The sequence below is a fragment of the Hakea prostrata genome, chromosome 5 (assembly GCF_041222555.1).
Source record: "Hakea prostrata isolate BN-2017 chromosome 5, UWA_Hpros_2, whole genome shotgun sequence".
NCBI lineage: Eukaryota > Viridiplantae > Streptophyta > Magnoliopsida > Proteales > Proteaceae > Hakea > Hakea prostrata.
The window spans coordinates 40,672,230-40,685,009 of record NC_142604.1 but is presented as its reverse complement, the minus strand read 5'-3'; the positions used below and the strand labels follow the sequence as shown (position 1 = coordinate 40,685,009).

General features: G+C 40.3%; 1 protein-coding gene across 2 annotated transcripts in view; it reads right to left on the bottom strand.

The window, feature by feature from the left end:
- Positions 1-5,821: 5,821 nt before the first annotated feature.
- Positions 5,822-12,780, bottom strand: part of LOC149015983 (transmembrane emp24 domain-containing protein p24delta3-like) — a 47,435-nt gene continuing 40,476 nt past the window's right edge. Inside the window, exons 4-5 of one of the 2 annotated variants that reach the window (XM_089156987.1) lie at positions 8,340-8,416; positions 5,822-6,269 (exon numbers count right to left, since the gene is read on the bottom strand). In XM_089156987.1, coding sequence (XP_089013113.1) covers positions 6,125-6,269; positions 8,340-8,416 — 222 coding nt within the window. In that variant the 3' untranslated portion in view covers positions 5,822-6,124. The remainder of the gene's footprint in view (positions 6,270-8,339; positions 8,417-12,780) is intronic. The other variant, XM_089156986.1, reaches the window with a different exon arrangement.

Below are 12,780 nucleotides of genomic sequence, written 5' to 3'. Positions count from 1 at the left end.
GGACATCTTAAAAAGATTTGTTCCAAAAGAAAGAAAAATGGTTTTAATTCGGAAAATGAAAAAGGTAAAGAGATTGTTGGTGAACATTCTAAGGATGCAAATCAAGTTGTGGCTACCACATCTAGTCTTATCGAAGATGAAGTGTTGATAGTGGGTTGCAATTCGGAATTTCACCAAAATTGGGTTCTTGACACTGGTGCTACACATCATATGTGCCCACACAAATCTTGGTTTAGCACATATGAGCCATGTGAAGGAGGATTGGTGAAGATGGGGAATAACTCATCTAGTAGAACACTTGGCATTGGATCGGTACACTTGAAGATGTTTGATGGTATTGTTCGCACACTTGAAAATGTTAGACATGTTCCGGATATGATAAAAGGTTTGATTTCTTTATCTACTTTGGAGAAGGAAGGTTGTAAATTTTCCGGAGGAGATGGAGTACTCAAAGTTTCAAGAGGTGCTCTTGTTATCATGAAGGGAATCCGGGTTGGTCTCTTATACAAGTTATTGGGTAGTTCCATTGTTGATGATGTTGCAAATGTGGCGGTTGACAAAGGAGATGTTTCTCTTAGGTTGTGGCATCGAAGACTTGGGCACATGAGTGAAAAAGGTATGAAAGTTTTGATGGAAAAGAAATTTATCCTAAATCTGAATTTTTTAGAGAAGGAATTTTGTGAGTATTGTATCTATGGGAAGCATCATAGAAGGGCTTTTAAAGCGGGTATGCACACAAGTAAAGGGATTGTTGATTATATTCACTCGGATGTTTGGGGTCCATCACCGGATGTGTCTTATGGTGGTGCTCAATACTTTGTTACTTTCATTGATGATTTTTCAAGGAAAGTATGGGTGACAATTCTCAAGTCAAAGAGTGGTGTGTTAATGGCATTCAAGAACTTCAAGGTTGAGGTGGAGAAAACAACCGGTAGGAGTATCAAAGTTTTGAGGACGGATAACGGAATGGAATATGCAAAGAATGAATTTGATAATTTTTGCAAGGAAGTTGGAATTGTATGGCATCATACGGTTGTGCATACTCCACAACAAAATGGAGTGGCGGAACGCATGAATAGAACATTGATGGAGAGGGTTCGAGCAATGCTTAGCAATGCAAACTTGGAGAAAGAATTGTGGGCCGAAGCGATGTTGAAGGCATGCTATCTTGTGAATAGGTCTCCTTCAATGACTTTGGGTGGAAAGACTCCAAATGAGGTATGGCATGGAACTCCTTGTGATTATTCGGATTTGAAAATTTTTGGATATGATGCATATGCTTTGATTCCAAGTTGTCAAAGGAGCAAACTTGATCCAAAATCCAAGAAGTGCATTTTTGTAGGATATGCTAAGAATGTGAAGGGGTATCGGTTATGGGATCCAAGTACCCATAAGATCATCATAAGTCGTGATGTATATTTTGATGAATCCTCTATGTTGATTAAGGGAGTGAAAAAGAAATGTGATGAAGAAAAATCAATTGTTGAGGATACCCATGAATTTCACATGCAACCTACAAGTTCTTCAAATGAGGATGTTCATGACGAAGATGTTATAGATCTTGATAATCAAGATGTACAAGGAGAAATTCAAAAAGAAACACCGGTGGGTGTTGAAGAAGAAATTGTGGTACCTTTGGGAGGAAGGTCAATAAGACAAACTCGTTTGCCGGAAAGGTACAAGGATTGTGTTGATCCAAATACTCTTAGAGCTTTGATGGCTTTAAATGAAGAACCAAATACGTTTCTTGACGCCATCAATGCGGATGATGCAAAGCATTGGAAGGATGCAATGAATGAAGAGTTTCAAGCACTTCAAAAGAACAAGACATGAGATTTGGTGGAATTGCCAAAAGGAAGAAAAGCCATTGGTTGTAAATGGGTGTACAAACTCAAGAGAGGGGTGGATGGCAAGGTGGAAAGGTATAGGCCAAGGCTTGTTGCCCAAGGCTTTGCACAAAAGGAAGGTATAGATTTCTTTGAAGTTTTTTCCCCGGTTGTGAAGTTGGTGACTATTAGATTGGTGCTTGGACTTGTTGCTATACATGACTTGGAGCTTGAACAAATGGATGTAAAAACAACATTTTTACATGGTGATCTTCTTGAAGAAGTGTACATGAGGCAACCGGAAGGATTTGTTGAGAAAGGCAAAGGGAAGCTCGTGTGCAAGTTGAGGAAGTCCTTATATGGACTTAAACAAGCTTCAAGACAATGGTACAAAACTTTTGACTCTTTCATTTTAAGTCTTGGTTACGAAAGAAGTGAATATGATCATTGTTTATACATTAAGTTCTTTGATGATGGTTCATATGTGATTTTAGTTTTATATGTGGATGACATGCTCTTGGTGTCCAAGGATAAAGCTAAAATTGAAGAGCTCAAAGGATGTTTGAGCAAGAGGTTTGAAAGGAAGGATCTTGGTCAAGCCAAACAAATTCTTGGAGTTGAGATTCAAAGAGATTGAATGAATGGGACTTTATCACTTTCTCAAAAGTCCTTTGTGAAGAAAATTCTTGAGAAGTTTGGCAAGTGTAAAGAAAAGGCGGTTTCAACTCCATTGGGATCACATTTCAAATTATCTTCCAATGATAGCCCAAATACGGAAGATGAAAAGACCAAGATGTCAAGATACCCTTATGCAAGTTTAGTTCGGAGCTTGATGTTTCTAATGGTGTGCACTAGGCCGGATATTGCTCATGCAGTTGGTGTGTTGAGTAGGTTTATGGCAAATCCCAGAAAGAAGCATTGGGAGGCGGCAAAATGGGTGCTTAGATATTTGAGAGGCACAAGTGACTACTCTATCACATTTAACAAAGGTGGAGAGAAAATTCAAGGCTATGTGGATGCTAGTTATTGTGATGATCGTGATAAGGGACGATCTACAATGGGGTTTGTTTTCAAGTATGGAAATGGTCCAATAAGTTGGATGTCTAAGCTTCAAGCGCCGGTGGCATTATCAACTACCGAAGCGGAATACATGGCGGCAACCGAAGCTTGTAAAGAAGCGGTGTGGCTTCAAGGTTTGATGGGTGAGATTGGCATTGAATCAAAAGGTATGCATTTGTTTTGTGATAATATGAGTGCAATTTACTTGGCTAAGAACCCGGTACATCACAAGAGGACAAAACATATATTGGTACAATATCATTACATTCAAGAAGTCATTGAAGACGGAAGGATCCAATTATTAAAAGTTGGAACAAATGAAAATGTGGCGGATATGCTTACCAAGGTTGTCCAAGGAGAGAAGTTGAATTGGTGTCTATCTTCTCTTGGCTTTAAGAAACATGATTCAACAAGTAAGTGATTTCCATCAAGGTGGAGATTGTTGGGTTTAGTGATGAAAATCACTTTATCTTTTGTTTGAATTCAAATTTTGAATTTGGTGGGTCCCACTTAGTGTTAAACATGGGTAGGTGTTTGGTATCATTAAGAGGGCCTTGGGAGAGGTAAATGGAGTGAGAAAAAGTGAGTTTCTGGTGACTTCTAAAGGGGTTTTTGTCCAAAAACGGGATTGAGCTTTTGGAGTTTTCTTCTTCTTGTGGTTTTGCAAGAAAAGGGTTTTCTTCTCTCTTGTGTTCTTCTCCATTGCAACTCCATTGAAGCTTGAGCTTGGATTGAAGGGTTTCTTCAAGAGCTTAAGATGGAAGGGTATTCTAAGGAGGTTTGAGAGGTTATGTGACCGGTTGAGGTAACATTGTATCACACTCAAATCTTGTACTATTTTTGAAGATTAAAATAGTGAAATCCCTCCCTGTGGATGTAGCTAATCTCGAATATTTCGGGTTAGTGAACCATGTAAAATTCTTGTGTGTTGTTTGCATTTCCTTTTTCATTCTTGTGGTGGTTTGTTGTTTATTTGCTTTGTGATTGTCTTTCAATTTATATTGCACAAGATCCTTGGTTTATTTTGTTCATTTGGGTGATTTGTTTAATCATCCGGTTCCGTGGATTGGGTCTTGTCTTCTACATTATACACTAACCCTCGTAGGAGAATATTCGAACTCACATACAAATCTGAGAAGTGGCTATAATTCATCCATGTACAACTAAAATGGTATTATAGTTTAGAACAAAAAGTTAGCCTGTAACTACAGTGAGTGTACCAACGGGGGTTGGTCCAAGTGGTAAGCAGCTTGGTCCACTTAAGTAAGGCTCCGGTATCGAAACTTGTGGATGCAAAAAATCCCGGCTGGAAGACTCACCCACCACAGCCAGGTGTGAGACCCGGGTCGAACACCGGATTAGTCAGGGCAAAGCCTGCATTTAAAGGAGCCAAGATTCTCTTCCCTCAGACACTCACATAAGATAACGGAACCACACGGTCTTCGACTGCAATTCGACTGAAAGCTAAAATTTCTGAACTTAGAATTAATGTCTTGGGTTGTGGCTAGGAAATAAGACTGAAGGGAGAAATGATCTTCAGTTGGTACGTTAGGATTTTTGAGTGATTCAGTGCGTCCCAGCGCCTCTGAACAGGGAAGTTGAACTTTAATGGCGGCTTATTCTTGAGTGCTTCCCCCTCCTCTAGACCAATGATTTGTTTGATTGCTTATTATTATTTAATTTGGAAAAAAAGAAAAGAAAAAAAAAAACTCCCTATAAGTCAACTGTTCACTATCATTCTATGGTTTACATGAGTTGGGATCCTCTACACTTGGTGTGCTCCCCTTACACTTCTACGTCACATTTAGGAGGATTTAGGAGGACTCACCTCAAATCCACTTTGTCAATTCTCACAAGTGAATCCCCTCTTTAAACATATGGTGGAGGGGTGTAAAAGATACATAATATAGGGGTAGAGGATCTGGACTCTAGTTTACATACCCCTGTAGAACTGTAATATGTTCCCAAGATTGTATCACAATTCCATTTCCTTCCTTTTGCCTGAATCCGGATCCTCACCCCGTGGGTAGCACAGAGTGCTCCCCGACGGGTTGCCGACCACACAAATCAGTGGGGCCCACGGATAATTTTTTTTTCTTCCAAAAAGTGTTTTTCACCGTGGGCCCCACTGTTTTGTGTGGTTGGGAATCCGTCGAGGAGCACTTTGTGCTCCTTGTCGGGGGAGCTGATCCGGACTCCTTTTGCCTACCCTGACATCTTATGCACTTGTGTGGATGAAAAGTCAGTATTTTTTCCAAGCCCTAACATATTCTTCTTCTTTTCTTTGGGGAGGGGGGGGGGTGAGGGAGCGAACTTATTTATAAGAGAATATGCATAGTCATGAATCAGAAAAGTTCCAACCAAGGTTATTAGAGGTTACCTATCACAACAAACCCTAGAGGGACTGTGCTTGTCTATGCCTAAGACAATGGCAAGGGGAAAGGTAACCACGGCTATGAAATGAACCACCACATAAACTGCAACAGACGTAATATTTGGGACATTCCTTCACTGCCTTATAGAATTCAACTTCATTCCATTCTTTTTTGTAACTCCATTTTAACAAACTCATGGTAGCTCATAGAGGTGCCTAATGGCTTCATTCAGGTACTAGATGGCAATTGCATGCACACCCAACCCACCAAGTGTGTTACTAATGTGGCATTCTTGCCAAAACATTGCGTATCAAGCTGGGGAACTGCTTCATTCAAAAACTCAAGTACTTCCATACAAATTGATGATGACCTAGTATTTGATTGAAAGCAGCATGCAATATTCTGGCAACAAGTGCTACATTACAAACATTTGGTGGGTATGAGATACATGCAGTTTACTTCTAAAACTTGGATGAAGCCATTAGGCTCTTGCTTAAGGGAGACCCTGAATTCGTTAGAATAGAACTATAGAAAAAGAATGAAAAATCAACCAGAGGTTGAAATCTGTTAAAGTGGTGGAAGAGGGCCTTTAATGTTTAAACAATACTTTGGTTGCAATTTCTATGGTTGATCCTTTCATGGTCATGGTGGCCTCTCCTCTTAAAACTGCCCTGGTACAGGCAACCCTTCTAGGATTTATATGTAGGTGGTTCACCCAATTTCAAACAAGGCTGGATGTTCTACCAATCAATGAAAAGTAATTTTCTTTCTGACAACAAGAACATAAGGTACAGAAGTAAACAAAATTTTAATCCTCTTCCATTCTAGTAAAACTGCATCTGGAAAAATAATTGGTAGGGGAAGTCATAAAAGCTTCTTCTTTTGGAAGAAGTGCTTCAAGTGCCACAACTGCAAAACTGAAACGCAGATGCAGACTCCCAGAGATATGACACTGTACCATGCAACTCTCGAGTTGGTCATTTCACTCACTAATCTCATCTCAGCTTCCCTGCAAATACACAAAAAGAAATAAATATGTAGATTAAATGTTCGGATGGGGGAGTTTTGGTAGTGGGAGGGTTGGGCAAGTGGGGGATGGGGAAACAACCAGATTATCTTTTTAGAAGATGATCACAATTTTCGTCCACCATGTTACAGGTATGACAAACTGGGTTCACCAAGTTATAGGAAACCCATTACAGATCTTCCCGAGGACTAGATGCACTGATGGCAACTAAAATGGTAGTTAAAATAACAAAATGCCTACATGATAGAAGGGACAAACCTCGAAAGGCCAGTCAGTTCAATATTTGCAATCAAAAAACTATGAAGCATCTAATTAAAAAGTAAGGACTACAGCAAGCAAAAAAGCCTGTGCTCTCGCTTAAATTTTTAAAGCTGTGTTCATCTTTTCAGTGAGCAGGGGGAGACAATGGAATTTGCAGCCTTGCCAACCATTGAGAGTTCAGAGAATCATGACCCAGCCATCAGTCTCATCTACAGGCTCCTCCAGAAAAAAGTTTGCATTGAGATAGGGGAGCTTGAGTGGAGTCTGGAGATTGGAATTTTAGATCTAGTCTGGCAGAGAGCCATCTCAGGCTGCAACCAGTTTCTGGGGAGGTCATGGTTAGGGAGATGAAGCAGATGGTGGTGCTGCCTCTACTGTCATCAGAATCTGAAAGGTTGTCCAAGAATCCATGGGAAGCAACACTGGCAAAAATGCCATTGGAGAAACCCAGAGATGACACCAGAAAAAAAAAATGGAGGAACAGGATACAAAGACCAGAAGATAAGAGTTGCATAAGCAGAGTGACCATGGGCATCAGCATGACAACGCATAATCTCAATGAGAAAGCTCATGTGCACTGAGAGAGGATGCTAATCCAGTGCCTTATGTTGCACTGAACGAGTGGGAATTGAACCCTCAAAGCCCTTCAACCCACTGTTCAATTATCTCCCAGCAACTATTCATTCTGTCTATCACCAGTCAGCCTACTATTATGCAAGATCTGTCTCCTCTCCATTTACAAACGAAATAGTGGAAAATGTTTCTTATGATTATGCCAAGCAACCCACCTGAGTAATTTGTCATTCTCCCATTGATTCCTATGGTTATGGCAAACTTAAGTTTCTCATCACAAATCCATCTTTGCTGCTAACACTCAGTTCGGTCCAAGTTCTAGTCATTAAAGGGGGGGGGGGGGGGGACTGAGTACCACGTAAAAAAACAAAAGATATTCGGAGAACAAGATCAGTTCAAGCCAGAAGACGTTTTTGATCTTCAAACAATGAATCCAGAATGTTCTCAAAGTCACAGCATGGGTAGGAGTATTGACTGCAACTTCTAGCCTTACTAGATTATCTAAGGGAGATTTCAGGTTTTCATGGCAAGTGTAATCACGTAAAGGCTGCATGTGGACAATCCAAGGTAGCCTGGCTGCTGTGTCTGAGGCTTTCCACTTATTTTGTAGCACATCCACAGGGAACTGAAAGTTATTTTTCAATGTTTTGGTGGTGTTTCTGGGTTCCTGGGCTGGTTCCTTTTTTGTAGGAATGACAAGATTGAAACAAGTTATTCACCCCCCAAAAAATATTGATAACAAGGAGAGAAAAGAGATGAAGAGAATGCCTCAGTAACTATGTATGAATATGAAAAGAAAGAATTGGCTGTTCTTCAACCGTAAGCTTCATCTTCTATTCAGGTTCTTCAGCTTAGTTTTTGTTTCTTCTTTTCCTTTCAGACCCTCTCCGCTGCCACGACCAAGATTCATATGAAACAAAGAGAGATTTGGTCTTGTGCTGGGTTTTTCCATTTCCCCTGATCACATCTGATTTTCCTAAAAAATTTCTTCATTTTCCAAAAATGTCTATACTTCCAGATACAAAAATGTTTTCAATGAGATTAGGTTGGTGATGAGAAAAACAGTCTTCTTAGAAATATTTAGCCACATTATCACTTTTACAGATCCATCTTAGCATCCCCTAATGGAGGGAGCTAATGTGTAAATACCCTTTCCCAGTAAAGTGTCCCATCTACAGCAAATATATTGAATTTGAATATAAAGAAGAAAAAAAGTACCTATTCTTCAGATAGAGCAAATTTTCATGAATGGCCTCCACTGCTCCTTCAAGCTTCCGTAACTCAAGTTCAACACCCTGAATAGTGAAACAATTAATGCATACAGCCAACTAATGGTCAGTGAAACAGGGGTGGGTAATTTGGAATGGACAGTCAAGTACTCAGCTAAGCAGCTAAGTTTATATCAAGTGGCTACTGGAGAAAATTGACATTTTAGTATTTTGGTGAAAAGAGTGTGCAAGTGTGTATGTGTGCATACATATGCCTGAAAATCTCATTGAAAACCAAAGTGTTTGTAACCTTATTATTTACCCTTCTAAGATTGCCCCACTTTTTCTTTTAATTGGGGGCAAATCCTTCATTAAATAATTTCCAACTTTTTGAAAACCATTGTTTACCCCAGCATTAAATACTGTAATAGATATGCATGATGAGTGACTATAGAAAAGGATGTACTCTGGTTCCCCCCCAAACCTAGTGTCTTGTCTTAGTTCAACATTTTTTAAAAAGTCTCGACTGCTCCACTAGATGAAGGAGGAGATGAAGCCCTCAGCGTGTTGCCTTCTCTCAGCCTCCCCCCACAACCCCTCTTCCTTCTTGTTTTCACTCTCACGCCACCAACCACCCTTTTCTACTAATAATTGCCTTATATCCTCCTGGCTGTCTTTTTTGGCACTGTTATGTTATCCATTTTTCTCTCCCTAATCTGGCAGTGATGGGCACCACGTAGGAACAGCTTTGATTGGGTAGCAGTTGATCTCCCTTGGGTGCAATGCCTTATGGTTTTAAACCTTGACTGATTCATCTTCTCTCTCTAGTCTCTCCTTGAATATGACTCTGACTTCCATTTTGGCTGTTTGCTGTTCCCCGTCTGTGCCATCACTTTTGACAGACTGTCGCCGATTCCCTGTTTCAGAGACTGCTAATTTTTAGCTCTGTGTGAACTTTCTCCGTTGGCTGCTCACTGCCGTTTCCTCTGCTGTTCTGAGGAGTGATTAATCGCTGTAACTTTGGCTTCCTTCAGACTATTCTGTCTGGTTCTCCTCTGATGGCACAGAAACTGCCGTTCTCTTCATCTTCTAACTCGGGTTCTCTTTTTTGAACTGCGATGTTCCTCTTAGTTCTGGGAGTGCAGGAAATCAATCGGGTGCTATGGTTCACACCAGAAACACCTTGTGCTGTATGGCATGCAGCCCCTGTTGGCGGTTCTGTAACTGGTGCTTCTGCGCCAGCCACACATTCTGGTGCTTCTCTGATGTTGTTTGGTTACTGTGTCAGGGTATCCCAAGCCTTCTCGTGAGATGATGTGCTGCTAATTGTTGAATCCATTGAAAGAATATGCTGCAGTGTCTATTGTGCACGTTCTCTACCTTTGGACATGAGAATCTGGCATTGGTTAAGGTCCATTGGTGTTGCAGACCTGCTCTCCTTCATCTCATACCTCGGTGAAATCAGGCAAAAAAGATGAACTGTCAATATCAGTCAGGTGCGGCCTAATCCAGCTGATTGCTTCATGGTTGACATCCTCAAGCAGGCAGTGGCATGTGCAGAGAAAGTCTTTGGAATTGCATTATGTGCCAGCCAATAATGAGTTTCCAGCTGATACTGCACGTATCAGAATTTCATTCAACAAAAAGCAAGCGACACCTCTGTCTGCCATTGGAAACAGTCAGGGTGTGGCCTCTTCGGTTGAGCTAAAATATGAGTGTTCTTAATTGTAAAAAGATGCGATAAAATTATACAAGAACTAAAATTGTCCCGTGAGTCGTAAAAACCGCAGAACCATGCAAAGATCCTGGGGTATAGGCCAACCCCGTGTATTTGAGGACGTACCCCTACTTTTCATGATTTATTCCTTCAATGGTCATTGCCATATGAGTTGGTTTGCTTCAAATGTACTTTCTACTGAATCTTCAGCTACAGGCAATGTGATTGTTTCATCCTCTAAGGACCAGAAAGTGGATAGTGCTCCATCTTTGGACATGCATGCCACCATGTGCAGTGAACCTATGTTAACTTCTATCAATGAAAACTTGGAAATGATTACTGATGAGCAACTCAAAGCTGTTTTACCCCAGCATCTTTTGAGTCAGGCCTTGTCCTTGATCTTCTTCAGTGCCCACCCAGTGGACTTGGTAGTGCTGATTTGTTTTCCATGGTGGAACTTTATATCCCACAAATGGAGGAATGTGCTGTGGTCCTGAGTGTGGTTGATGATATTAACACTTTTTGGTGTACGATGGAGGTGCCTTCCTCTGATGGTAAAAGCTGTGATCCAATACCTCCTAACAACGCCGGCCCTCCACCTGATCCCAATTCCCAGTTCTATGTCGACCCCTCAGCTCTTCCTAACCCTAAGAAAAGAAAATGCTGCAACCCCTCCCACTTACCGGCTGTTGCAGTTTGTCGCCTAGCTTCTTACTCTTCTTTGTCTGACAGACCTATCCTTTTCTCAACTATTCTATCTTGGAATGAAAATCAGACTTTGGATATGGCCATGGGGATGCCAGAATGAGCGTTTGTCACCGGACTGAGCAGGACCAGCCTATTCCCCAGAGCCAGACCCTGCAGTCTACAGAGGAACTACCACCCAAGGAATCTCCTAATCTTCAGAGTTGTGTTAATTATCTTATTGTTTTTACTATTATCCTCTGGTCTATTGCGTATAACTGTATAACCTCAACTCAACAAGTTGTACTGGTCTCATGGTCTCCATTCACAATGACATTTTAAACTGCATGTATATTTGTTTAACCTTTTGTTAAGAATCTTCTGTCTTGGAATTTCTGAGGGATTCACTCTTGGCTTACTTTAAAATCCATATCATCTTGTTAAAATGTACTGTATTAACCTTGTGTGTTTATGTAAAACAAAATCTTCTAACCCTTAGCAAAACCAAATTGCAGACTCCTGTTTGCAACTTTAAGTCTGTGGCATTTTGTGAAAAATTTGGAACTCATGGCTAGAAAAGGGGTTTATGGTGGCCAAATATGATTATGCTTTGATAAGGTGGAGACTTCTCTCCATTACATCTGCTTTTGGCTTTCATATACTGCTAAGTTTGTGATCATCTTTTTTTATGCTCCTCTACACCCAGAATTAAGGTTACCCTTCTGAAACTAGTTAAAATGCTTTATTTCCAATCTTATCCCCCCTTTGTATCAATTGGGATTCTGATGAGATTATGGAACCTTTTGAGAAGCCTGGAGGGACCTCTTTTGCTATTTCCCCCTATAGTGCAGCACTTAAGGATACATTTGCATTTTTTCCTTTATCACTGTTATTGGCCTGGCAAATGTTTTACCTGGTCCAACAGAAGAAAACCCCCTAATACAGTTTATGAAGGGCTTGACAAAATCTTATTATCTCAGTCCTGGTGGAGTCTGTTCCCCAATTCAACTTCTCTAAAGCTCCCTATTATCGATTTTGACTCCTCCACCCAAGAAATTGCTTCACTTTCAGCTTGCTTGGACCTTTCACTCTCTTTTTAACTCTTTCCTTTCTGACTTCTGACTTTCGACTACTGATTAAAACTTGACTCAGTGCCTTTTCCTTCTAACTTTAGTTGTTTATCTGCTCACCTAAAACCTTGGGACTGAAATTGTTGAAATACAATGTTTGGCAGAATGGCTTCTTGATCCATGATCTCAAGCCCTTTATTTATAATAAAGTGGAAAGTAGACTATTACAAGGAATAGAAGTTTACATGAATGCAAACTCTAATTTAACTCCTATACAAACTCTTATTAGACTCCTAATAGAATCCAACACTCCCCCTCAAGTTGAGGCATGGATATCACACATGTCCAACTTGACCAAAAAAGTATAAAACATCTGTCCAGGTAAACATCTGCAATTTGATATTCAAACTTATAGATTACGTCTGCCTTATAGACTTCCATTTGATTTGTCCTCATCTTTACTGCAACTTTATGTCTCCAAGGAAGAACGCCCAAGTAAAAAAGTAGAATCTTCAAATGTTGAGAAGACTAAATTTCTGCACAAATCTGAGGGAAAATATATTTTTGGGGTAACAATAGCTAGGGTAAAACAGCCAAAGTGAAAGTTTTGATTTGTAGCAATGTTAGATCTTTAAAGGGAAAGTTTGCCAAGGGACAATCTCCAAAGGTAGGGGAAAATTTGTCAAGATAAGTGACAATCTCCAAAGGTAATAGAGATCAAGTTCTGCAAAGGTCAAACGACAAGTCTTTTGCAAGGTTAGATCTCCGAAGGGAAGATGTCAAGTTAAGGGGCAAATCTCTAGGGTTAACAGAGATCAAGTTCTGCACAGTCAAAAAGATAGCTCTATAGCAATGTTAGATCTCCAAAGTGGAAGATTGCGAAGGTAAGGGACAAACTTTCAAAGGTAACAAAGATCAAATTCTACATAAGGAAGTCTACATGAAAGGCTTTGAATTGTAGACATCTTCAATCTCCCCCT